This window comes from Coturnix japonica, chromosome 5, assembly GCF_054131305.1.
Source record: "Coturnix japonica strain WE chromosome 5, WE-NBRP24, whole genome shotgun sequence".
Taxonomy (NCBI): domain Eukaryota; kingdom Metazoa; phylum Chordata; class Aves; order Galliformes; family Phasianidae; genus Coturnix; species Coturnix japonica.
In genome coordinates, this window is record NC_140667.1 from 38,447,135 (window position 1) to 38,475,059 (window position 27,925).

General features: G+C 39.0%; 1 protein-coding gene across 40 annotated transcripts in view; it reads left to right on the top strand.

Annotated features, from left to right (window-relative positions):
* The window catches only part of NRXN3 (neurexin 3), an 887,795-nt gene that overhangs the window by 240,837 nt on the left and 619,033 nt on the right, over window positions 1-27,925 (top strand). For all 40 annotated transcript variants that reach the window (XR_014946731.1, XR_014946732.1, XR_014946734.1 and 37 more), the window contains one exon: window positions 26,537-26,975. Coding sequence is in view for 31 of the 40 variants with exons in the window: in XM_085549250.1 (XP_085405376.1) it covers window positions 26,537-26,975 (439 nt within the window). In the remaining 9 variants the exon portion in view is untranslated. The remainder of the gene's footprint in view (window positions 1-26,536; window positions 26,976-27,925) is intronic.

Sequence of the window (27,925 nt, forward strand, 5' to 3'; positions counted from 1 at the left end):
AAAAAAAAGATGGGGGGGAAGATCATTAAGTTTTCTCATCAAATAGTATTTGTAAGCTTAATTCCTGGACTTGTTTGCATTTGCCATTTCTGCATTAGCTCAGAATCAGGAAAGGTATAATAAGATTGCATATTTGGGCAAGAGGATACTTCCCAGGCGCTTGATGGCTGCCAACAGGTGTTGTATGCTTGGTTATGAATCGTGTAATGCTTTGTGGTGTGTGGTAAAGAATGTTTGGTGCTTTCTGGTGTGAGTGTGGAGAGTGATGTGAGGCCAACATGAGCAAGAGGTTCTCTGAACTGAAGCTCTGGGAGCTGAAGCACCTTGCTCACCTATTCCTGGGCTCTTTGGCAGCACTGAAAAAGAAATGTTTTGAGGAGGATTATTCTCAAATGCAGTTTTATCTTACCAAAGGAACTTGTGTTGCACTGCCAGATAGCTGCTGCCAGGAAGGAGTGGCACTGTGACTCCCTTGTTTTGCTTGTGTGTATGCTTTCATGAACACAGCATAATATTAGCCACAAAAGAGTGGATGATGCCTGCCCCTCTTTTCTCAGGTATAACTGTTGGAGTTAAATTTTCCTTGTACACAAGTGTAGGAGAAATTCTGTAATGTTGTTCAAACCAGCCATAAATGGTTTCTGTGGTTCATGATCTCAATGCTAATGTATAACAGCGTGATGAATGTCTGCCTTTCTGAAAAAGGCATTTGATTCAGTTAATTTTGCTTGTGGCTTTTTTCGGAGAAAACTGGAGCATTTGTTTTGTAGAATGATGGCAAGGCAATCATCCCAACACAAAGTCTACATCCATACTGTAAACCAAGGAGAATAGAAAAGACGGGATTCAGCTTTCTATGTAGTGTCTATGGGAGATTAAAGGTCAGAGGTGGGTTTTTGTGGTACAGATGAAATATATAGAGAAGAAAGCACTCTGTGCTACAATAAGGCAATGTCATCATTCTAGGAGTTTGGATACAGAGGGCACAAACTATCTAATGATTCCTATAGTCTCAGAGCTTGTTCCTTTTTAATGCTCTCATAACTTTCCCACTTTATAAACACGAAGAAAGCTGAATATCCTACTCTGGGAGCTTTCAGGAAATAGTCAGATAGTATTTTTAATTTGAAGTATATTTTCATAGTGTCTGATGCTTTTTTTTTTTTTTCTTCTTTTCTTTCCCCCCCCCCCCCCCCCCTAAATTGTGATCCTTGTGAATGACAAAGACCTCATGCACAAAATCCACTGGTACAGAGCTTGATTCACTGTGAATGTTCACACAGTAAACAGACTCAGTAAGATTCTCAGGTGAGGAAATATAGGGAACAGCCCCTACTCACAAGCAATCAGAGCAATAGGAGTCAAGATTGGGCACTGATCAAAGAGAGAACAGTCCTGAGCAGACAGTTGGCTTTGCAGTTCTTTTTTGAAAGCGAGCAGGGTCTGATGGGAGTTACTCTGCTTCTTTGTGCTGAAGGAAATGCATGACGAGCGCAGTGCATTTCTTCTGTCTGACTAGAAAGGGAACTTATCTTATTCTAATTATGAGCCCAGTTAAAGTTTAAACTTCTGCTGGATTTGGGGAGATTCACTGTACTATGTGGTGCTCTATGCTTTCCAGAGGTTAATATTTCACATTCTCATGTTGACACATTTTTAGTAAGGATTAATGGCCTGGGCCACAGGAAATAAAATCAATAGTCTTGTCAGGTGTATTAGCATGCTGCCAGTGCTGCAGATTTGCTTTAGCTAGGGAGTTATTCAAAGCTTCTTTTCCTTGCATAGCTTAGCTCTTGCCTACACTACAGCAGAAGGGTTTCTACTAGCATTATTGCCTCATGTGTGACACTGGGAAGAACTTACGTCAGCTTGGCGTATTTGCATTCGTAGCAAGTGTTTCGCTGAAATAATGATATTGGATAAGGATTTGCTGCAAAATGACATAAGCTAACTTCAATTATTATTCAATTTGTAAGGAGAGAACTCAGAAGATTGTCAAGGAGTTGAGGACGTGGTTCTGTGTGTGTGATTTAGTCCCAGTTCATGAAGCAAGAATCCTGCCTGCTTTGATGGTGGCCCTAGCTTCTAATTAGTGCAGAATTGTATCATTCAGTGTGTAACCAAGTATGTGTGGTATGTTTCATTTGCTTTCAAAAACAAAACGTAAGTCAAAGCAGGGATGTCTCTTGAGTTGAAAAGGAACTGCCCTTGCATCTATGGAATTTTTTTCCTAAATGAGATTAAATTCACAGCAAAGACTCTATATTCTAGCCAGGGTAAGCTCAGAAGTACAAGCTGTTCTGTTTTACATTGTAATGTAGCTATATACACATTAAACAAATACAGTTTTGAGTTAAGATCACATTTATTACAATAGTGTCTTATATATAGAGAACTCATATCAGTAGGCAGACAGAAGCTTTCAGTCAGTCTCAGTGTGTGTGTTTTGTTGGGAAATTGATTTAAAGGATAATCATAGAATCATTAAGGTTGGAAAAGACAACTAAAATCATCTAGTCCAACCATCTACCTACTACCAACATTGCCCACTAAACCACGTCCCTACATACTACATATGTCAGTAGTTAAGTGTTGCTGTGTTCCTGAAGTTAATATGCTTGTAGAAAGTTTCTAAGAGTAATTAATTGGCCAAAGTCTGATTAATCAAGTATATATGTAGACTGAGCATAGATTTTAAAGCGAGCATTGTACAGCAAACAGATACATAAACTTTCTGTGCAGAAGGCTCAAGGGACATTATTTTGCAGAGCTTTTTGTACTACTGCCATGCTCATAAGCTAACCTTTGGAGCTAGAAAAACATGTAACCTCAAACAGTCTCTTTGCAGATGTTGCTAGGATAGGTACCCAGAGAAGAATCCAGAAGCAGAGGTTGGTGTCACTGTTGGGCTGTGCTGCCAGCAGTTGATGGGTTGCAGCAATAATACAGCATGGAGCTCTCACTGAGCCATCCACATGTGACCCGGTGCTATGGCCATATGGGCTTGCTTTGCAGCAAGACCATCAGGAGCAGACTTTTCTTTCCTGCATAATAAACTTGACTCCTGCTGAGATTCTGTACCTGCAAGGGATGTGCCATGTGCTGTTGTTCAGAGAATGAGCGTTTACAGGTGTAGAACTCTATTCATATGGGCAAATTTAGAAAATGTAATGGGGATTGGAGCAATATAACCTGTGCTCTGGGCATGTAATAAAGGTAACGAAACCAGGCTCTAAAGAACGGAGATATTAAAGCAACAATCTTTGCACGCTTATGTGGTCTAATCCATCTCTGTTCAGGAATAAACAAACTCAGGCAGGTTACAGAGTATTGGTGGACAAATATAGCTGAGGCCAGAATTGTCAGCAGCACAGCACTGCGTTTAAGTACATGTATATAAAACAGATCTTTTCTGCCTAGAAGTGACTGGGATGCTTATCACCAAGGAAGACAAAAAGAAAATGCACTTTATTTTTTGATTTTTAGAGACTGGAAGCTCAGCAAACAGGGAGTTAATGACATGGAGCATGAAGAGCTTGAAATATCCTCTAGTGCCAGGATACACCCTCTGTCTCTTGACATAGCTGTAATATGAGGAGTACTTTTCCGTCTGCTTTGGGTAGCTGCTCCAGGCACAAGAACTGAAAGGTCTCTGGTCCCTATGTAAACGTGTTTCCCAATACACTTTCTTTTCAGTAAACCAGTTTTAATTATTTGGTGAATATTTGCTAATTTCTCTAGCAGGAACAGGCACCACTGGGTTTAAGACTAGAACTTCTAACTCAATCCCTTCTCATTCTGACTTGGGAACATTAAAGATACATCCTTCTTGGCAATTATTTTTACTCCTGTTAAAGTTCTCATTTTATTTCAGTCTTCAAATACAGAGGAGCCCAACAGTGTATATTGCACTCTAGATGTGCTTTCAGGTAGGTTGGAGTCATTCACTTGTGGTATGCAGGATCTGTGTTTTGTCTTTTAGAGCTTTAATTAGTGTGTGGTCTTTTGGCTATAGTCGTTTATATTCTGCTTTGTGTGCTGTGTTTTTGGGAACAGCAGCCACTAAATAAATCTTACCTGACTCTGAAACATGTCTGTGTGTGTGTGCTGTGAGCAGTGGGGAAAGACTGAGCTGTGCTACCCATCATGAAGAGCCAAGCTGCTGCAGCTGTCAGGGAGGCAAGAAAGGATACTGAGGTTTGTGTGTTGAGTGGTTCTGCTGGGCTCCTCCTCCCAGGTCTACCGCTTATTCTGCATCAGTGAGCCAGCTAGCTGTCAAGTGTGAGCAGGACAGGAGGGGGTAGGAAGCAATAATTAAGCAGCATTTGTTACGGGAACAGCATGGTAAAGGAGTGGGCTCTTTCTGATACAACCAAATCTGGTGTTTTGTGGGTTTTTTTTTTTCCTGTTTTAATTCTTGTCATTGCTGCTGTGTGACTCTAATCTCTCTGTTCTACTACTGATGTTGTCTGTTACACTGATTATTTGTGGTTTGGCATTGTTCTTCCTCTTTCAAGCTGTACTTACAAAAATGATTTAGTTCAGAATTACCAGATATCTAGGTTCCCTAAGCAAATCAGTAAGCATAATGCAGATATATGGAAAGATATAAGTGATGTAAATTCTGAATTGCTTAACACAAGTTTTTATACTCTCTGAGCTATATATAATTATCTAAGTAGAGGCACTAGAAATAGTAAGATGAGCACTGAAGGATGAGTTAGGATGTTCCCCTGCGTCTGCTTCTTGTAGTCTGCAAGATATAGACATAGCTGAACAAAATGAGGAATCCGATTATTTTAACACGTTTCAGGGAGACATCAGGAGGATTGTCATATAGCATACCATGGCTAATGGTGACTTCACATCACCAGAAGGGAGAAAACTGAAATGTTTCTCATTTGTAAACACAGATTTAGCACTTAAGCACTTAACACTGGAGAGAGAGCATTGGTTATCTGTGAGCTGCAAAGAGCTGATGACACACAGCTGAACAGTATTGAGTGCATCCAGGAAAGCAGCGATGCATGCTGTGCTACTCACAAAGCTCCTCTGGCCAGACTGGAGGTGATAGAGAGATTTTGTCTCATTGTAGTACCCCAAGAGGTAGTTGTGATGATGCCAGTGAAGCTTTCTTACTGTATCAGTGTTAGTGAGGAGAAGGAACATGGGTTTGGGAAAAGTGGCAGAGATGAAAAATGCTGTTTAGAAATGGAGCGTGAGAATGGCATAATCATTCCCATTAAATTTGTGCCTTTCTTTCTAGTTATTAGCCATTTTAAGTGGAATGGGTTTTGCATCTAGAACAAGTCTCTGAACAGATGATTAATGGTTTTATCTGTAATAACTTTACATTTTATAGAACCCTGCTAGGAGCCTGCATCTGGTGAGCCAAGCTATTTAAAGCTGTGTTAATTCTGTTAATTGCTCTACGTTTATTTGGATTGCTGGCACCTGCGGGCTTTAGGATAATGTGTGGGGGGTGTATATTCTCCCCCTCTTTCTAGCTGAGGAAAATGGAGAGGGCCATTTCCTCAGCTAGGAACAGCAGCCTTGGCAGAACATCCTGGCTGGATTGGTTGTCCTTGAGATCTCCCTCTTTTTCTACAGCTAAATGCAGTGAGATGTCAGCCAGAGGCAAGATGTTCCCTTGACTGGGGCAGTAGGTAGGCAGGCAATCTGCTTTTTCATGCATTTGCCATCATCACGTGGTAGCAGCAACAGTGAAGGAAGCCAGTGATTTTAAGAGGCCGATCAGGTCCTCCCCATTCTGATCTGCTTCTTAGCTGCCTGCCTTGATCATGTTTTGGTTGTGAAGTGCTCCAGTAGGTTTTATGCCCTGAACAAATGTGAAAATAAATATGTTGCTGATTTCTGAACTTTTGTCAAAGAAAAGATGTAGGAATGGAATTCAGAATGCTTGAGGCAACTAAGATATTGCTGTGAAATACTTGAGGGGCGGCACAGAAATTCTCATGTTAACAATTGGGAGTGGGCTAACTGCTGGAACATTTGTGACCAGGCTCTGAAAGGAAAACCTTTTGCTCAGCTTTGGTTGCTGCACTTCTGGGAAGATTCTTGCATTGAGCACGAAAGCAACAAAATGGAGAAACAAAGCATTTTTTCTTGCATTGTTACCTGCTGACTTAGAAGAGTAGCAGATCCTGAAGGGCTTGGTACTGGGATACTTTTGTATAATGTCAGCTCAGCATGGCTGCTCTCTGAGTGGGTAGGAAAAGGGATAACTTTTGATTTATTTAACTGCCAGTCCTCTTTTAAATTTCTGATATGGTTTTCATTCAAGCATTCAATGGCAATGTTAGGATATCTACCCAGCAAATGAGATGATGAGGTTAAAGTCAAAACATTAAAACAAACAAAGAAAAAATAAACATCAGAAAAACCCACAATAATCTTTATACTGTATTACTTGTTACACATTTGACTCCAAGCCCACAGTTCTTATGACCACCAGTGAAACATCCATCCACTCAATAGTGATGGTGGGGGTCACTGTGATGACTAGTTTTCTGTATCTGCCTTATAACAGTTTTATTGCTGCTTACTGAATGAGAAGTCTTTGAGTCTCTGGAGCCCCCAAAGGAAGAGCCAGTTGCATCATCCTTCTCTGAAGGTGCAAAGAACTATGAAGAAAATTATCTGTAGCACAGATGTAGCTTTCTCATAGTTTGTCTGGCTATGATGCTTGTGACTAGTTGCTCTTAAAGGACACAGATTCTGTGCTTGTCATCTTTCTTGAGTGGAAACTGTGTCTAGGAATGTCCAGTTAATTTATTTTCTCCAGGTAACATTTAAACAATTAATTGCTATGCTGAAGTTGATTACAAAGCACGGCTTCAGAAGTACACATTGTTCCCGTGTTTAAGAATGGGTTCTTCCTCCACTGCTTCATTGTTCAGGTAACTGATCAAGCTATCAGCACTTTCCTTCATTTTCTCAGTTTGTATTTCAGGGCTGATTTGTCCTGAAGCTGCTCTTTTATGTGTTGGCAAGAACAGTAAATGCCTTCTTTTTCTTCTACCTGACTATGGTGTGCTTGATTGTCTCACCTTGTCAGAACTTACTTCCTAATCCTGACTGTTTGCTAGGAGATCACATAGAAATGCAGCGTTTTCTTCCTTCTCCTTTTTTTTTCTTAGTATGTATTTCTAGTATGTTCTCTTAATTAGCATATGCTTAGTTCTTCTGGCTTCAGGCTAGTTTCCCTGTTTACAGCCACCGTGACACATTTTGTTAGAACTTCACAAATCGTATATCACAAGAGAAATTAATTATGCATATAAGTTATTAGGTTAATAACTTTCATCTCAACTGTGAACTTCACATAAAGTCTATACATTGCACATTAATAATTCAGATGACAGCCTTGACTTTGAGTGTGTTTTATAAATCAATTCTATCCCTTCTTATGAGTTTTGTGTCTGTGGAAACCATGGCTGATTTCCACACAAGTTTTCTAAAATTCAGTCCCAGTTCTGTTTCTCTGTTGTCCCTGGTGACTGGATTTGCCAGTGCAACCTGTGGAGAAGGACAAATAAGTTCTTATGTTCCCTTTGCCTCAGGAAAATCTTTCAGACAGTGGTTTTACATCTAGAGCTTATGGAAATATTTCATTTGTATGAGGACACCTTTTGGTAAGAAGTGGAGCATTATCTTTAATAAAGTTGCCAAGGACTTAATGACTAGTAGTAGCATTGCATTTTAACTGAGGCAGCCAGGAAATTCCTTGGGGATTTATTGATACATCAGTAGGTGTAGGGACAAGAGATTTTTGGTAGACATACCCTATGTGATAGAAGTAGGTGTACCTTTTGGGCACTAAAGCAGGCTCCCTGGGGCAGTAGTTAGTGCAATCAGTAGTACAGTTCAAGAAGTGTTTGGAAAATGCTCTTAGACTTATGATGTAACAACACTAGTAGACCTGTGTGGAGCCAGGAGTTGAATCGGTGATCCTCATGGGTCCTTTCCAATTTTGGATATTCTCTACTGCTCATACCTTTCAATAGTGTTTCAGTTAGGCCTCTTGCCAAAAGGTTCTTCAAAAAGTAAAAAAAAAAAACAAAAAAACAATAGGCAAAAAAATAGGGCCTTGTGCAGTGGAAGAACTGTTTGGAAGGTAAGAAACAATGTAGGACTAAATGGTTTTCTCATGGAAATGCCTCACTGGGGAGAGCGATGGGTTCATTGCTCTGAAGGTCTGAAGATTCATTAATGGAATTATAAATAAAAAGGGATGTGTATGGGGAAGGCATGTATTTTGCTAGGAGAATGATCATATTTGGGTGAGGATTATCTGTAGAACTACAGAGGATGACCTATTAATGCTGAAATACTGAATGAAAATCCAAGATGAAATTAATTGTATGTAAATACAAAAAGAAATACATGTTAGAATGGAAAGAAAATAATAATTTTCCATAAGCAGTAGCGAACTTCAGGTTGATTCTGATGTTTTAATAAGGAAGTTTTCAATGATATTTGCTCAGTGGTAAATATTGGTGAAATAAACACATCTAGCATTATGAGAAGGTAGGAATGGAATAGAGAACAATACGGAAGATATATATGTCATTAAATAAAACTGCTCTGCTAGATGCAGTTCTGTTCTTTTAATCTCAAAAAGATATTGTCAGCCTGGAGATAAAATCAACAAGGATCACCAGAGATAGAAGAGAGACTTACTTTACAAGGAATGGCCAAACAGGCCTTATATGGCTCTTCATGACAAAATTGGCTAGGAGGATATGATGAAATCATGCATGGCATGGGAGAGGAATCAAAAGGAACTGTCTGTTTTCAAACAGAACCTCAAATGACAAAGGTGAGGTGAAATTCAAACAAATAAAAACAAATAGAACAAGTAGTGGACTAATGGCAATCCTTGCTAAGGGGTGTAATTGCAGGGAGTAAATAAACATCCTAGATGTTCTGTAAAATATGAAGACATCACCTTCTGCATGTAAAATCTCTGATGCCCAAACTGATGGAATCTGTAAAAACAGTTTTAGAAGAGTAGCTGTTAGATTTGCATGGGTATTTTCAGATACTGGATGCCAGTCAGATGCAGTATGGAGGTTGGTATGTTTAAATATTTGCTAGTTGTGCATCAGATAGGATGTATTTGAGGAAGTTGCTTTAACTGCGACAAGCAATAAGACTAGATTGAATCACTGCAGAGTAATACAAGATAAGGTTGTTCAGGCTCCTTTACTCATTTGTAATAGTTAAAGTCCCCCAAAAAATCAATCCTAAATGAGGATGTTAACAAGTGGAGCTGTAAAACTACCTCCGAGCTGTATTGCAAAGATGGCTTGCTCTTCTGTTCTGAGTGATTATTCTCTGCTTGGAATCAGGTATTCTGTAAGTCTTGGAGGGAGATTTGTTTGCGGTGAGGAAATCTTTCCAAATCAGTATGGGCTGTGAAAGCAGTAGGTAGACATTCCCAGGCTTTCACTTAGGCCTGAGGATCTCTCCATCTAGTACTAATTTTGTGATTACGTGTATTCCTATCCCCAGGGCTGTAACTGTGAATGTAACTGCTAAGGAAGTTTATTACTGCCCAGCTGGGCCATTTTTTCTGAGTGCTGAATCTATGTTAGGTTGCCCTTTAACAGAAACTTAAAAAACAAGGAGAGTTTTTTACTGCCTCAAAAATGTGGACTGGTGCTGTGTAAAAAAGGGGTAAAAAAAGACAGACTCGAGAGAATCATAGATATTAGAAATACTAAACGCCTACTAGATCACCTTGTCCATTTTCTCCTGCCAGAAGTGCCATTGTTCTCTCTGCTGTTTTAACCCAAAATTGTTTCTACAAAGAGCTACTCACCACAGTACCGTGCTTCTCATTGTCTGTGTTCCATTTGGTGCTTCAGCTAAATGTGTTTTAAGGAGAAGTAAGGCTTGTCCTTGCCCCTGGGTTTCTCTGCATGCTGGATACTGGAGAGTTAACAAAAAGAAAATCCCCAAAAGCACCATTTTTATTTGGAAAATGAGATTGAATTGCCACTATTAGTTAATTATTGATTTCCTCAACTAAGAGATCATGAGATAAATTGTGGAAAAATTGTCCAACAGGTGAGTAGCAGGATCAGGAATAGAAGCCGGGAGCTTATTCTGCTGTTCAACTCAATAGAAAACAAATGCCTACTACTCAAAATTAATCTGTAGTCATCTCTCCTGTTTTTACTTGAGTGATTTGTGGCATGTAAGGTTCTCCAATAAGTCAGAGGCTTTTAAGACTAAGGGACATGGTTTAGAGGGTATGGTGGCAATGGGTTGATGGTTAAACTTGATAATCTTGGTGATCTTTTCCAACCATAATGATTCCATGATTCTACAGAAAGAATGTTTTACTCTTCATTCAGTCAATATCTAACTTTTCTTATTCTATGCGTAGTGTCAGTGCTCATCAGCAACAAGTATCAAGCCTTAATTTTTTGTACTTCCCTGACACTGTTTGATAGTTTCAAGTCTTCTTTTTGAGAGTTTTGTTTAACTGGTTTTGATGTGAAGGTGTTAAAAGAATCAATTGCTTTCCTCTGTAAATTTCTGGGAAGTCTAATTTGTCCCCTACATTTAAAAGACATTGGACTTTAATATCCAGTTGGAGCCTCTATCAGTAGCTCCCAGATGTTTGTTCTTGTGATGAAGTTCAATACTGGAACAAAAGTGCTTCAGAAATCTAGTGTTTTGTCCTTCTTCACCTTAATTATGTCCTTTTATCTGCCTTTTGAAAAACTAAACAGATGCAATTCCTTGTCTCTTACTGTAAGGTTTATAGTATAGTTCTCAAATAATGTTGAATCTGCTTGATATTTTCTTGCAATTTTTAGAGTTCTTTATTTAAGCAAATGTTGACATGAAGTGTAGTGTTTTAGTGCTTATCTTACTGATGCCACACAAGTAACATCACAGTACAACTCATATTGCTTATTCTAATCATGTTTTCTGAGAATGAACAGGCCCTTTTGGCTATAGCACTCACACTTACTCCTCTGATGTTTCCCAAATTGTTTTCAATGTCTCTGCTTTGTGCAGCTACTTCATACCTTCTCCTTCCTGCTTCTATAGTCAGGGTTGGTAATCCATGCTCATAAGTTCACTTATGAGCATCCACTTTTGTATTCAACTATTCTTAAATTTGTTTGAGTTGGAAGGGCGTAGACTACCATGCTCTATGTATGACTCTGTGTGATTGCTCTGTCTTTTAAAGGTATTTAGCACCCTGCCAGAGTTGGTCATCCCTTCAAGTATTAGCTTCAGTGCTTTTTATATTTACTTGCAGAAATTTGATAAAATGTTTAATACTTTCACACCAAATATGAATCCATATGGTGTATTAGAAATGCCTCTTTTCATTAGTGATGCCCTACTGATGACTACTTCAAAAATGTCAGCTGAAGACTATCTGTATCTAATATGTCCTGTTTAGCTCTTGTGTGGTGCTAATTTAATAATAACTCTCTTGTGATATTCAGTCAAATGACTTTAAAAGTGTTTCATCTATGCTGTTACTATTGTCATTCAAATGATATCAGGTTTATTTGACAGAAAGTCTTTTTACACAGGAAGATCTAATGATATTAAGTATTGTATTCCTATCCTTTAATATTTTTATAAAGCATATTGGATAGAAGCTTTTGTGTTATTTCCTCCAGGGCCGATGTTTCCTACAGGCTAAAGCCTTCTACAGTTAAAAATCTTGTTCTGTTTGACTTTTTAAAACATGAACACAACATTAATATTCCTTTATTCTTCTGCTAGCTTTCTGTTATTCCAAGATTAAAAATAAACCTCAGTGGAACAGAAATCTCCTCAATTCAGCTCATTTAAGACTCTTTAGAGCAAGTGACCCAGGTCTGTGAAATTAGAAATAAAGCATATTTATTCCTGGTAGCTGATCAGCATCCTCTTTTGTTCTCACAGATTGCAAAGTACTTTGTCATCCTCTTGTGATATAAGCACTTACATTCTTCATGTATTTATATCTGACAGCAAAAATGTTCATACTTCATAAATTCTATAAGCTAAGCATTTAAAATAAACTATTGCTTTCTTAGGGCTTTGATGGCCTTTTGTATCAATATATTATTTATTTATTTATTTATTTATTTTTATTTTTAAAGCCATTAATTTATCGTAATATGATTTAAAGAATTCACTGTTTAATTAGCTCACTGTGAAACTGTACCTTACATCCAGATTGAATAGTTATAATTTGTCTAGCCATATATGTGATTACCCTTGATTATGCTTATGTCCCCTAAATTAAAGGATGCATCTTCTGTCATTAAGCCTCTCCATCTAGATTGCTGGAGCGTGTAGGTTGGATCAGCTCATAACCTTCCATTTGGTGAAACTTATTAGATAGCTCGCCTAACATAATGCATGATATTGAGACTTGAAATCACTGTAGCTCTTTTCTGTGCTCGTTGACGTTTTTCAATGTCTTTTTAAAAGCATGGACAAGATAACAAACCAGAGTATCATTAAATGGTTTCACTAGTGCTATATACACTTAGTGTCTTTTCTCTGTACTTTCTTGATTGCTTCCTACTTAAATACTGAAGAATCCCATTAGCCCTCATAGTAACTGCTTAACAAAGGCATTTCATGTTCAGTCGGTTATGCACCAAGACACACACACTCTTTTCATAGTCACTATTTACAAGGCTTAGATATGGTTCCCATTGTGTGAGAGTTACTTAGTCTTTGATCCTTAATCTGTAATCTAGTGTTGGGCTGGACTGAAATGAGAATGTGTCTAGGTATGTATGATTAAATGTATGTTGAAGTGATGCTTATACTGAATATATATATAGTTATCTGTCCATTTCCAGAATCTGCACTAGTGTCAAAACTTCCTGCCAGTATCTGGAACCTGCTCAGTTGCCCAGCTACGCAAAGTTGGAAACGTTGAACAGCAGCCCTTTCCTCAGCATACTGCCTTCTGGCACTGGGAAAGCATTATTAATAAAATCTGTTCCATTAAATCAGGAGTATGGGTTAAAGCCAAATGTGCCAGTGTACATATTTTCTCTTGCTGTCCTTACTTTTTTCCTCATAAAAAGTATCCTAGGACATTAGGATGAACCTCCAGCCCTAAGCTTTTGATAAGTGGTACAACGTGGTCCCAGAGTAGTCCTAATGCTTTCCTGTACCAGAGAAATGCCTTCAACTGCTATTTGCTAGCAATTACTGTGCTTCCTATACTTCTTACAAGAATATGCAGGCAAATGTCAACAGATGCAGTTAACCACAAGGAGCTTTATTTCTCCTCTTGCTTCAAGCTAATTTAAGTATTTAATTTCCCAGAATATAATACTTCTACATATGCAGTGAGAAATGCCACAAGAAACTGATTATCCAAATTGCTTTATTTGTTCAGGATGCTGGTTAATTTCATCTAGGCTCTCTTTTCCATTAAGAGTTGGATCTTTTGAGGTCCCTCTGAACCTGGGCTTTTTCATGATTCTGTGATTCTTCTTCCCTGCCTTTAAGATACAAGTTAGCTTAACTAGGCAAAACTAACACAGTGTAGAAACAGCAGTTTAGAACTTCACATTTCTCTGTGGCTTTGTAAGAGATTAACAGGATCCTGGGCAGATCTCTGTAATCTACCTTTCCTTTCGGATACACCTGAGAAATAATTCTTACCCTTAGTAATTCCTATCAATAGCCTGCATGCAGAAGTGTACACTGAAAGGTGTTGGGGTTGCAGATGCCAAAACAATGTGAGATATTTGGAGACTGTAATATAAAAAACATGCAGACACTGTTGACAGAGTGACTGGGGAGTTAAGGAAATACTTTTCCTGGTTTAGTACTGTTAACATTGCTCATAATACAAAATAAAGTAGTATGGGTTAGCTGAGGGGTTCAGACCTCTCAAATTGCTCTGGGGGAAGGAAGAAGAAGAAGAGAGGATAGTATAATATAGGAAACAACATTACTTTCTGCATGAGCTAGTTTTCTTCATTAATCTTCTCCTTTTTAGTGCCTTACAAATGAAGGACACGAGCCAGGCAGAACAGTTCCTGCCTGGGAACAGCAGAATGGTGATTCTGGGACTCACTGTGGGTTCAACATGCATTCTTTAGCAATGTGCTTTTCGGTATCTGCCTCTTTATTTTGTACACTGGGCATTGTATCTTGTTTGTCTGCTTTATAGTAGAACCATCAAGAGTGGCACTGGGTTATTTGTGCTTGGAACAGGACTTCAGGCAAGAACCTGCTCAATATAGGATAGTTAACACTGAGAGTTAGAACTCCTTTCAGGTCTGACCGTGTCTAGATGACAGGAAAACAATTGTGTAAAGGAGCATGCATTGCTCCTACTAAGTCCCATTCATTATGCTGTCCATACCAACTACAGCAAAGTGGTGTGGTTTAACCCATTTTCTCAGTGAAAGCATGGAAACATTGTTGAGATGTGAATAATGATAGTGGATGGATGCTCTGGTTGACCAGAAAAGATTAAAAGATTTAAATGGAAAATTCTGGCCAAACAATGACTAAGGCAGCTTTTGTTTTTTTTTTGCTTGTTAGTCTTTGAACAATGTAAGTACTGTAGATCTGCTTAAGAAATTGTGTACCAGGATAGATTGAGCAAAACAGATAATGTAAGGTAATATTGTACATTGGGCTTATACCAAGTAAGCTTTTGTAGATGTGAGAGCTGTCTTTCCTGGATATATAACAGTGCTCCATGCCAAGGATGTGGGAACATTGTGCCTGAACACATTAAAATGGCACTTCATGAATATTAAGCTAACGGAGGGAAAAGTTTATTGTCACTTCTTATTTATACTGTGGAATTTCTTATAAAGTGTTTCTACAATGGAGGGTTTTATTTTTTCCATCTTCCTTTGGGGAAAATTCTTTTTTTTTTTTTTTCTTTTTCTTTATGTATATGTATAGTAATAGGTCCACTCCAGAGACAAAATGGCATTGAGAGCTCTCTGTGTTTTGAAGAATCAGACCCTGTGTGCTGCATGTCTGGAACCAGCTCATTAGCTGCATCTTTGCTGCTTGGTGCTGATTCCAGCCCTGACCTTTGAAGAGCTCTCACTATTCCTGATTGCAGCACCCACCTGCTTTGAGCAGGAAGTGCAATCTAGTGCTAAATGGGATGCTTAGGCCCTAATCTGGCTCCCATTTCTGCTACTCATCTCAGTTTTTCTGTGGAACATTACCCTTATCCACTTCTATTTCTTTTTTCTTTCACATGCTTTCCTTAATGCTCTCACACTGTGGCAGCAGAGTTCTGACAGTGTTCTGAGGGCTGCTTTTTTTTCCAGTTACCATCTGACAGTAGCTGGACCTGTGTTCCATGCCCATGGCTTCCAGAGCAAAGCAGGTGGTGAACACACGAAAGCTTGTGTGTTCCAGTGAAGTCATTGGGTTCTTCCCTTGCAGTATTTCAGTGTTGTTCCTCAAGAAATCCTGTAAATAGTGTGGGGACTGGGAAAAGGCTTCTTCAGTAAGGCTGAGAACCATGTTAGCAGGTAAGGATATTATCCTGTTCATAGCCTTTCTTTATTGGTCTCAAGCAGTGTGGTGCTGTGGATTAAAGTTGTGCTTGTTGGAGAAGGGTAGCTTCTGAATGGAAAGATGGATGAGACTTTATGGCATCATACCGCATCATCTTAACAAGATTCATTTATTGAGTCTTCTGTTTTTCAGTACTGGAATCTTTCAGCTGTCACTTCTAGTTATATAGTTTCTAGATACATGGAGGAGAAAGACATAAAAGACCTTTTGGTTCTCTTTCTACCATCAAAGTGGAGTTATATAAGATGAAAATATTTTTCTCTTGGTGTCACTTGTAATTGGAGAATAAGTACATTCCCTGCCTTCCCCAGCAAATATGCAGGCAAATATTAAGCTCACCACCTCCCCATTTTAATACTACGTAAGGCCCCGTGCAGATAAATGTTTGGGAAATTTTAGTAATTGAAGGCTTAACTTTGTTCCATGCCCTGGAACCTGAGCAGAGGTGAGTAAAGAGATCTTGGAGGGCCGTCAGAGCTGGCAGGCTTTTGTGCAGAACAACAAGAGAAAAGGAAAAGAGAGGCAAACATCCCATACCATTTTAGTCTAGATGAATGGAAACAGGACCTCCTCTTATGGTGCACTATGCTTCTGACCTGACTGATGATGCTAGTCTGGGATAATGTCATCTTGCTAATTGCACCTCCTCAGTGGTCCCTGAGGTTCTTCTCTCCCTGCAGGAAGAGTGTGGCTGAACACATTCTTCTCACTGTGGCTGCTTTGCAGGTAAGGGGAGGTGCCAGTGCTCCTGTGATGTCTGTGACCAGGCTGAACAGGGCAGAGGTGGTGGGTTGCAGCACTCCCAGCTGTTATTATCAGCTACGGGCAGTAACACCATTCTGCTACAAATAGTGACACAGCACTGTGGACTGTTTTTACTAAATTCACTAAACAGTTCATCTGTTGCCCTAATTACGTCATCATTTGAGCAGTGCTCACTTTTAAGCATGTGCTCTCCCATATGTAATAGCAAACATTTTCCAATTTGTTTTTTGCTGGACAAGCAACAAAAGCATAGAAGATGCCACTGCAGCTGGCACTTTTTGCCTAATATATTGGAAGCCCAGGCAGTGAGAATAATGCTTGATTGGCATACAAAGACTGAACTAACTGCCCTGAATATACCTGCCATGGATATTCTTGTGAATCGTGCTTAAGGCATATAGGCTAGGAAAGATAATAAGTAGTAGGGAAAAACTGCGTAATTATAAGCAAGCAGTATTTATTCAGTATTTTCAAAAACTTTAAATATTGTTCTTTTCAGTTCACTGCATTTTATCACTCAAGTGTAATGCAAAGTTTCTGTCCCAAAGGGAGTTCTTCTAGCCTACATTTATTTCTTTGCATCACATAAAGGTGTTTGTGTGAAGGGTACAGACAGGGTAAAAAGTGGGGACTGCTGCTGAAAGGAAATGCCATGCCTGGAAAACAAAGTTTTACAAGTTCATGTAAAAGCTCTTCTGTTAAGTTTGGCAAAGCAAAATGTTCCATTCTGAGTTGCAAGAACCTGAAGTGAGGCATTTCATTGCTAATTCTCTATTAGGAAAATGGAGTTCTGTTAGAAAGCCGTCCCGATGGAAACATTCACCCAGCCGTAATAAACAGATCTGTTTTACTGAGGCAGGTATTTTGTACTTGAACAACCTTAGGTGGATTTGGAATACAATAAAATCAGTAAGTAGAGTGTTTATTTGCTAAGTCATCATCTGATACAGTTTTCAGTGTCTTGTGTAATAAAGTTCAAGCCTTAAACAATCAATAAGGGCCATCCTAAAATATTTCCTTTCTGCTCTTCAGATGAAGATCCTTAAGGTACTTGACAGTAATCATTTCCTCACAGACTCATCACCGATCCAAGCTAGACAGATTTAGCTTGTGCTGGCTAGACAAATCTGATTTTTCAGGATGAACTTGGAAAGAGCAGAGTATTCTGTAACTACAAGCTCAATACTGAACTACAAGTTCAATACAGAACTGAATGTAGTTGAAACCAACTGATGCATGCTTGTAAATAAGCTTCCATAACAGTCATTTTTTGTTTTGTTTTAACTCAAAAGCAGCCAAGCCTTTATTAGTTAGGCAGTTTTCTTGGAAATTTAAGCCCTTTGGATGTTTGGGATATCAGATTTTTGTTAATATAAAGCTGAGTGCTATCAAAGTCTTTAACTACATAGGTTATTTCCCATTTCTTGTCTCCTCAAATACAGAATCATAGAAAATAAGACTGGAAGGGGCCTTGGGAGGTTATTTAGTCCTTTCTGCTTCTACTGTCTCAAGAAAAAATTCAATGACAGCCACATGAGTCCTGACAGCAATTTGTGTAACCTGTAACTAAAGGTCTCCAGTGATGGTTGCTCCTTAGACAGTCTCTTCCAGTGCTGTTCTTAAATTTAAAAAGCTTTTCCCAAAATCAATTCTAATATTTCATTGCTGTAATTTTTACCCCTTATTTCTTGTCCCTTTCATCATGGATACAAAAAGCAGATTGTTCGTTTTCACTTTGTAACAGCCTTTTCTATTTGAAAACTGTTTCAGTTTTCTTTATGTTAAAAAAGAAGCACTGCTTTCAATCTTCCTTTTATTTTCTAGACCTCTGGTTCTTCTCATTGCTCTCCTTGGGACTATTTCCCACATTCCTTTCTTGAAGTTCAATTTGCTGAACTGAACAAGTTCTCCAGCAGACTACAACACTGTCTCCTCCCGTGTTTCACATATATTCCAGGATGCTTCATTCAATTCATCCAAAAAATTATGTTCTCTGTTTCTTTCTGCTTCTCCCCAACTCCCCTTGCCCTCCTTTTCTTCCCCGTCTGTACTTCACACGCTTAGTGTGGAACATATCTCCTTCATTATTATTTATGAGTATTGGTAGAATAATGACTTACCTCCTCAGCGTTTCTCTACACTCAGAGAAATGTCCCAAGTACAACCTGCTCTTCAGGGATAGCATGAGCTATACCTGTGCCTGTGGCACAAATGAGGAGAACCATATCTGGCTGTCTTGACTCTCCTGTCTTGCAGCTTTCATTCTTCTTTGTTACTAGGCCAAATTACTTTTGCAACTTTTTTGTGCAGCGTCATGCTTTTTCTTTGCAAATGAATATATATCATTTCTCATGTCCTTGATATCTTAGTCTTAAGATGCAATTATAGGGCCCGTTATTCCCTTTGAAATCAAGATTTTCTTCAACAATAGTCCAAATGAATTGCAGACAAGATGCCCCAGTGTGGAGGTTGAGAAATCCATGTGTGATATATTATCTCCTTACTGCTACCACTTCAAAGGAAGGAATCCAAGAAGTAGGGCACTTTACTACACCGTGCACTTTTGTAGCTCAGATGCTGCAACGCAACACCAAGAATAAGTAAGGCTGTTAAGCAATATTTGTAGCTAACTCAAGAAGCAGCAGGCTCAGCATGTGCAGGATCATATTGTACAGCTCAAGACAGATCCTAGACCTTCAAGAAAGAACTGCAAAGTAATTATTTTTTTCCTTTCCCCCCCACCTTTCTTTTATTGCATGTTTGGAATATCTCTCTTCTGTATACTTGGGTCATAAGGCAAAAAATTGTAGATCTTTTTCCAAAAATGTGTACATAGTAATAATTGGTCTTTATCTTGATGTATACTTAAGTGAAAGATAAGGCAGAAAGATGGACTGCCTTAATCTATTTAAGCTTTCTCTGAGATACTGTGTGAATTATTTGGGCAGATGTTAACTTTGCTACAACTGAGAAGACTCAGATGTCCTGAATTCATAAGAGATTCAGAGGCCTAATTTAAGTCTCAAAGGAGAGTTGCAAACTGAAGTATTGTGTCTTCTTTTCTTGGTATCCAGAAACTGGATTAGTTTAAGGAAATGTTAATTTTTAGCCTAAGTCTCTTTCTGGATTATTATTTTTACTGTGTTTTTGATAGAGCATTTGAAAGAATCCCACCCACCTTGTATACCTTTTCTTCCTTGCTCTCTATATCCTACTACAGAGAAGGTTTCTTTTTATCTTCCTAGAATTCTTCTGAAACTCAGAAGAGACTCTCTTCTTTCTTGCAGTTTTCAACAAAACTCAAAATTATTCAGAATCTATGGTGGATTTATTGTTTAAGCATTCCAATCCTCATATTCCTATCTTTAGCAGGAATAACTCACATTCTTTGTTAAACATTTCGAGATGAGCTGCAAGATTGCATTACTTCAGCCAACACAGCACAAATTGTATTTCAGTCTCTTTTGTTTGGTTTAACTTATTTATTATCAATGCTGGACACATTGCTTCTCATGCCAGGCAAATAAGCTTCATGTGGTGAATGGTGCCTGTGTATCTATAAACACCTGAATACAGTTGTTATCCCAGAGAACCATCAAATATGGTTAGACCAGGTATACACAGTCTACTTATATAATAAATATACTTTAAATAGGTACAGCAGCTTTAGTTCCCCATCACTGAAGCCTTCAACCACTGCACACATAGTCTGTCCCAAATGCAAAGTAAGCCATTATTGGTTTGGTGCCTTTCATAGTATCATAGTCTCGTGCAGGTTGGAAGGGACCTTAGAGATCATCGAGTCCAACGCCCCAGGATTCGAGCCTCCGTGTAGCAGAGCGGCATTCCTACCACTTGCGCCACGGGGGCTTCTGCTTGATAGTTGTGGCAGATTAGAAACACATAATTCTGCTGTACCAGCTGATGAACTGTAATTTACGAAGCTGCAACATCTTTTGTGATGCGGATGTCTGTAAAGAAAGCTTAGAAAGTCTCTAGGCTGAATGTCTCACAGTTCCAATTCTGAGAAGTAATGGAGGCAGCTCATGAAGTGGGAATGTTGTGACAGAGAAAAAACAGCGATACAAAGGATGCAGTAAGTTAATGTCTTGAATGACCTTCAGAGTTACCGTCCTAGCAAGCTGAACATAAGGGGCCTTCAGGTTTTTGACCTTTTCATCTTGATGGTTTGTGACTGTCATCTTCTAATTCACCAGGCTGTCCAGCCTGCACCGTAACACATTTCCTGCTTAATAGCACCAGCTTCAAGAGGAACTGAAGACTGGCTACTCGCCAAGCCTAGCACATCATTTTTTCCCCACTTTTGTTATTCACTCTCTATCTGCATCTTCACTTGATTGCAGAGAGACACTTTTCATCATTGTGAAAAGCCATCTGATTAGAGCTCTCATTAACCCATGAGTGAAGCTTCTTATCCTAAGTTCAGCTGGAGAAGTTCCTTGAATGCTTCAGAATTGTAACATTGCCATTTTTAAGAAACCTCAAAAACAGATTGGCAATTTTTTTTTAGCTCAGCTTAAAACAAACTATTTTTTTCCTCAATAGATTTAAAGGAAACCTGATTTACTGTATATCTTTTTTTTCTCTTTATCCCCCAGAATGTCCCATATGTCATGGAATTCTACTACTGACAATCAGAGACCACGTCTATCTGTACAATCCAATCCCTGACCATCCTGTTATACAACCCAATTCATAAAGCAAAGACAGATTGAACCATTAAATTATTTCTCTCTTAAACCATGTTCAGAACAACTCCCAATGGAAAAAGAAAAAAAAAAAATAAATGTTGTGCTAGTTTTATTTTGAGAATGGAAACTGATTTTTGAGATTGGAAGAATAAAATTGACTTATCAAATAATCATTCTTTTTTTCTACCTCCCTTTCAGGGAGAGCTTATAAAGTGGATTTGTGTGACTGTACTGGACATCATCTTTTTGACACTCTAAGGCATCTTGACCCTCTCTGATACAGATACCAGACGTGGCAAAAAAATAAGCTGCTCTTTTTAAACAGGCATCTTCAGCTTTTTTTAGAAAGCCATCTGATGAGTGTGGACAAATTCATTGGCATTGCTTTTATTGCTGTGCTTACTGTTAAGTTGTCATAGAAGATGTGTTCAGAAGGGCACTTGAAAGCTACGTCCTAGCAAGGGGCAGTCCTTTGAATCAGTCATGGCCTGAGCTGCAGAATTTCCATCAGTGTCTTGGAACATCCCTAAAAGCCTCAAATTAGTTCAGAGGTTCCAGGTAAAATGAAACCATGAGTCAGGGAGTGTTACGCAGATGATAGGTAATACTGCTGGCTGACAACTTCCTCACTGAAAGTCTTTTCTGGCTTGCAGCAGATGACTTTGTAAAAATGAAGCTCTTCAAGCTCATATATTTAGAAGTATGGAATTGAGTTTTGTTCCCTAGGCTTTTTACTTGTCTTTCTTTTTAGCAGAATTTTGCAAGCTGGAGTCACAAACATGCAAAAAAGCCTGAGTTAGGTGCTGGTGGCAAATCTGACTGGAATTAACACGAGTCTCTTCTCCTTTACCAGGCAGTTTTAACATTTTGCAAGGACGTATTTCATCTGTCCGGGAAAACTGCAGTGAAGCATCTGTTGATTTCATTAAAACACAAAGATTCATAGGTTATGAGGGCAGAAAGAGCCATTATGATTAATCTAGACTGATTTGCTATATAATTAATTTCTGTCTCACTATGTCTTTTAGAAAAAAAAAAAACCAAGTTCCTATTTTAATTTGCCAGTAGCTGAGAACACACCATAACCTGTAGTAATTTATTTCAACAGCAAATTACCCTCATGTAAAAATAAGTCATAATATTTTAAAATGTGAATTTCTCAAACTTCAATTTCTAGCCCCCGGATCCCATTATTTCTTTGTCGTGTGGATTGAAGAGCCCTCTATTGTCAAATTCCATTTTCTGCATAGGTACTTGTAGTTTGTGATTAGATCACCCTTTAACCTCTACCTATTAAAAGGACTGAATTTGAATATTCTTTGCTATGGGACATGCATTCCCATCCTTTAATTACGTTCTCTTTTCTCATTTTTGAACTTTTGGTGTGACAAACTGCAGATATCCGAAGCTGCCTTAGCTTTTCACTGCCCAAACCAAACATACTGTTGTCTCTTTATTCCTGCTCAGAATTCACCTGGTCAATTCACATTCAAGGATTATTTTTAGTCTTTTATTTATAGCGCTGAGAGTTCTGTTGTACCCGACTATACCTTAAGATTTTGATGCAGAAGCATGGCTGTAAACAGTACCTAAAGGCAGCCACATAATCACACGTGTGCTTCTTCCTTATACACAGGTGTTCTTAACATTTCTCAGGGTAGACGGTAGGTTTTGGTTGCATTTGCTGTTTGTTTTGTTTTTATTTAAAGAAAATGCTAAAGAACAACAAATACTTGAGTAACAGAGATTCAGATCTGAGTGAATCTGCTTCTTTGAAAAGACTGGACACAGAATGCTTGTATCCATTCAATATCCTTTCACCTTTCTTCTGTAGGTCTTCCTTTGAAGTTGCGTTGTCAGTCTTTTTCCAGACTTGCTCTCAGATCCACAATTACTAGTGACTTTCCGGGTTACAGCCAATTCCATGTAGTTTTCTCTAGGCCCTTTAAAAGTCTTCTTTGTTGAGGATTTTCTGTTGTGGCTTTGGTATAATCAATGAAATGCATGGCAGTCTGATCTAAACCCCAGACAAACTTGGAGGTGGACTCTGCCTTCCCCCAAAGCAGAAAGAAGTTGTTATTCAAGCATCAAATACATGAAAAGGGGAAACATAACCTGTGTGTTGCTCAGCTTGGGAGCTGGAAGCTGCTTATGTGTATGTAAACATATTCCTTTTTACCAGCAACCTGCAGAAGTCTCTGAGAGTAGATCATTGAGTCATAGCTTGATACAGGACATAGCCTGGCACCAGACACTGTCCGTAAGTACTGTGCTACTTTTCTCCTCCTCTCATGTAGAGGAAGTTCAAGTCCAGGTACTCATGCTATTTTTTAGTCAAGTGTCAATGTGAAGAATTATTAATACTACCCTATGAGAGTGATTCTATGATGAGATCACTAAAGTCACTGTTCATTCTGGCATGTCATTCTTTTGCCCCCCTGTGCATCTCCATAACAGGCTGAAACCATGAATGTGGCTGTACCAGAGTCACACCAGTCCTGTAGGTGCTGTCAGAAGGACTGTCCGCAAGAACCCATTACCAATTATTCACTTTCCCAGACTGTCCTTGCAGTGGGGCAAAGGGGTAGACTGCACACATGCATTAAGAATATAGGAGAAAATCCTGCTAGAACAGAAGAACCATCAGTCCATTCACTCAGTATTCTGCCTCCAACAGCAGCAGTTTTAAGTGCTACTAAGAGTGAGCATGTGAGCTGTCCTGTTTTCTGTATCATGACAGGATGTGGTGGGCTGTTGGGTGCTTCTACCATTTGTAATGAATTCATTATATCTCCTTATCTTAACTGAACCATTTTTGTTTTTCTTCTTCCTGAAAAGAGGATGGGAGTTTGAAGGGTCAGGGAGGCCTTCTCCCTCTTCTCCCCCTCTGTCACATGTGAAACTGTGATGTGAGCATAGTTATTATGAGCATTAGATTTCTCTTACATGCCCACAGCATACGGTCATCTGATTAGGATTAATTAGAAGGTTTATCCCTCCCTTTTCTTTGTGAAACTTTCCCCCGTGCTTCCTCTTATTTCTTTTTCCGAATCTGCTGATGCTCCATATCTCCATGACTTCCTGTAGTACATGATCCAGAAGTTCTCTGTGTAAAGAAGTGCAGATCTATTTAAACTTGCATTTCTGTGAATACCTCTAGTTCAGTTATTGCTGGATGTGGCAGAGCTGTCCTATGTTCACCTTCTCCATTATCTTCTATAAATTTTGATTATATTTTTCCATACTCTAAATGGGAGAGCCCTGGCATTTTTTTTTTCTTTCAGCCTGTCCTCATAAAGCAGCACTTCCATGCTCTTCATTGCTCCATTCATTTTCCTTTGCGCCCTCAATTCCACCATTTCCTTGAGATGCAGAGACCAGCCTATGTGCACTGTCCTGAGCTAGTGGTTGTGGAAAGTACTGGACATGGCCCCAGCAAAAAGTATGTGCAGAAGTCCTTGCCCGTCCAGGTCACCACCTGGAGCTACAGGTAGTAGTACATCTAACAACACTCAATGCCTTTCCTGGATATGGGTGTAGCCATTGCTTGTCTGCTGTCTGGCTTATTGTACTTGTTTGTCTGCCAGAGGGAGAGGCTGCAATGCACCTCCCTACTGAGCTGCTGGAAGGAGGTGTGTGGTTTGTCTAGCCAGAGTATTTGACCTGGTTAATCCACAGAATGAAACTACTACAGTTCCACAAACTGAAAATATATTTTATTCGTGTTGCAGATATTAAAAGACTTGATGTTTTTGGAGTCTGTGGAAGGGCAGAGTGCTCTCATAGGAAACTAGAGCAAAATAACTACAGCTATCACAGGTCAATACTGTCCTCTGCTGGGAGGAACTACAGTGTTCTGCCGTGACTTCACATGGGAACTAACGCTTGGATTCTCCTTTCACTCTGATGTAGGGCATTTTGTCTTTGGAACAGGTAGAACAGCTGCCATGCTGACTGTGCCAGAGAAATTCTGCTTTAGTGCTTAGCAAACAGTGGAAGTTCTTCACTTGCTACAACTGTGTTGAATTGTGATTTCATTTCTTTTATATCCTAAGGTCATCTCTAAAATCTTGTCCCCCATCCTCTCTATCACATGCTTTTTAATATTTACTGCTGATTTTTTTTATCTGCCTTTCCTGTACTGTGATATTCCTTAGCTTATTTCTATTAGTTGCTACCAGGATTATGTATGTCTGTTTGATTCTGGAAAATTTCTTTTCTGATCTACTTATCCTCAATCTACTGCTGGGTTTACAGCCTAGAGAACATCAGTGAAGAATTATCTTTTTGGTCAGAAACTCCCCTTGGGCCTTTAGACTGAGTACTACAGATGCGTGTCCAAATGTTACATCTGCATGTTTTTAAGCCTGTCCATACACCACTTCAGATGATATTTTTAGATTTAACAACACACATCTCCTTTCCCTTCTCTTTTCGTACTCCTTACAAGAAATCAAAGTTTTCAGTAGCGATGCAGAGCTGCTATTTGCAGAAATGTTTCTGCTTGCTGTATGTGCTCATCCAGCTTCAGGAAGCATGGAAAGTTGTTGGGAGGAAGATCTGTTAATGAATATTTTATAGCTCTGTGCCTTCTCCAGTCTCTGAGGATATCATGGGGCAGAGGGGTGTGCTCTTCTACTGGCAGTTTAATTCTGTATCTGTGAGAAAGTCGGGACTATCACCTGAGCTAGGCATGCTCAGTAGTATTTGGCTATTTGGGACTCTCCTCTTGCATATTTTCCATTCATGCAGCACTATGCAGAGTCCAGAGCTCTGGTCATCACCCCAGATTGTATTTGAATCCAGGCACTTCATACACAGAGATTTTTTGTGTGTTATGCAGTTAGATCTATTGTAAGTTTGTGCCTGTTGTGTTTGAAGATTTATTTGTAAGAGAATTGTTTTAATTAATTAATTAATTAATTAATTTTTTCCTTGAAGCTCTTTAGGGACCACAGGGCAATCACCAGTAGTTAACAGGAATTTGGTTAACTATTTATTTATTTTACATCTCTCTGGTAAAGTAGGTTTATAAGAATAATAAAAAAATGACAGTGGTGGCACGAAGTTCCCTGCTGTGGTTAGCAGAGGTGGACATAGAGGTTAAACTTTGTTATGTATTTTGTATGGACTTTATGCAAATACAACAGCGTGATGCCAGACATACACTGCATTTTATATACAAAAGCTTTTACAGCTGAGTGAGCCTGTGATTGAGTTAATTGTTCTCTCCGTCCTTCAGCAAGTGTTCTTCTCTTCTGCCAGATTATCTGATCTATAGACATCACAGAATACTCATTGCTGTCACTCCTGTACACCCTCCTGATTCCGTTCTCTGCTTCTGTCATCATGTCACATTCTTGCGTGGTCTCTCTTCAGCTCCCCACTGCCTTTTGGGAGAACTTTATCTCCCATGGATGAAGGTAATTGGAGTATTTATACAGTATGCAGGATTGATGTATGATGTTTTTCTTTGTGTCTGGCAGGTTGTTTATAAGAATAATGACATTCGTCTGGAGCTGTCTCGCTTGGCACGGATTGGTGATACTAAGATGAAGATCTATGGAGAAGTGAAATTTGTATGTGAGAATGTGGCTACACTGGACCCCATCAGCTTTGAGACACCTGAGGCATATATTAGTTTGCCCAAATGGAACACCAAAAGGATGGGCTCCATCTCATTTGACTTCCGAACCACTGAACCCAATGGGCTGATACTTTTCACCCATGGCAAGCCTCAGGAGAGGAAAGATGCCAGGAGCCAGAAAAATACGAAGGTAGACTTCTTTGCAGTTGAACTTCTAGATGGGAACCTCTACTTGTTGCTGGACATGGGCTCTGGGACTATTAAAGTCAAAGCCACGCAGAAGAAAGCCAATGATGGAGAATGGTATCATGTGGATATTCAGCGAGATGGAAGATCAGGTAGAGTGGTGACTTTTTCTGTAGTAGATTCATCCGTCAGTTCTAGACCTACTATGTATGAATCAACTTCTTACAAAAACTTAGTCTTACTCTAATGACATTTATCCAGCAAAACAAAGATGTGAATGGACAGATTTTCATTAAGTGTGTAGTGTGAACTTCAGGTAGAGCATCACAGAGGGAAGCTATTAGTCTTTGTTCTAAATCTCCTGATACTCTGGACCTATCTTTGCAATTTTTTATGTAATTGTAATGGTAACTTCTTTGTAGGCCATGGTAAGGTTTAAGAACCTTCAGCACCGTTATTATTTCGTCCTTGTTTTGAGAAATTCTCAATGATTTACTTTGGGTTTCTGTTCAAAAAGCAACTGAGCAGAAACCAAATGAGAACTTCCTGTTGTGATCTGTGTCTTCTACTGAACTTTGTGCCTTAAAAGAATAGAGGGTTCAGATCTTGTCACAAGGAAAATAGAATTAATGTGCACAATCAGTGAAAAAATAATGAAGAAAAATTAATGTTTTCATCCTGTTTTGGTTCACTTAGCATCTTGAATTTTTGGCTTTGTTTCTTCATTACTTGCAGCCTGTATGCCAAGCCTGTAGAAATCCTAGTCTAAATATCTAGGTCAGCATGCAGTGGATGTTTTTTGTTTTTGTTTTTTTCCCTTAAAGATTCTTATTTTCAAAACTGTGTTTTAGTTTATTTCAATTAATATACTTAGATAGAAAGAGGTATTTTGTTTGTTCCTAATGCTGTGTAGGCGTTAGCATGCTAACAGTGATTATATAAAGAAACAAATAAGGTAAATTCATCTGAAGAATATATGAACGATTGTGTGAGAATTCCTTCTGGACTGGTGGAATTTTTCAAAAGAGTTTTCAAAAGAGCTGACTTTCAGCTACTGTGCAAAGCCTCGCTGTTTGAACAGGTCTTTGCCTGAAGCCACGTT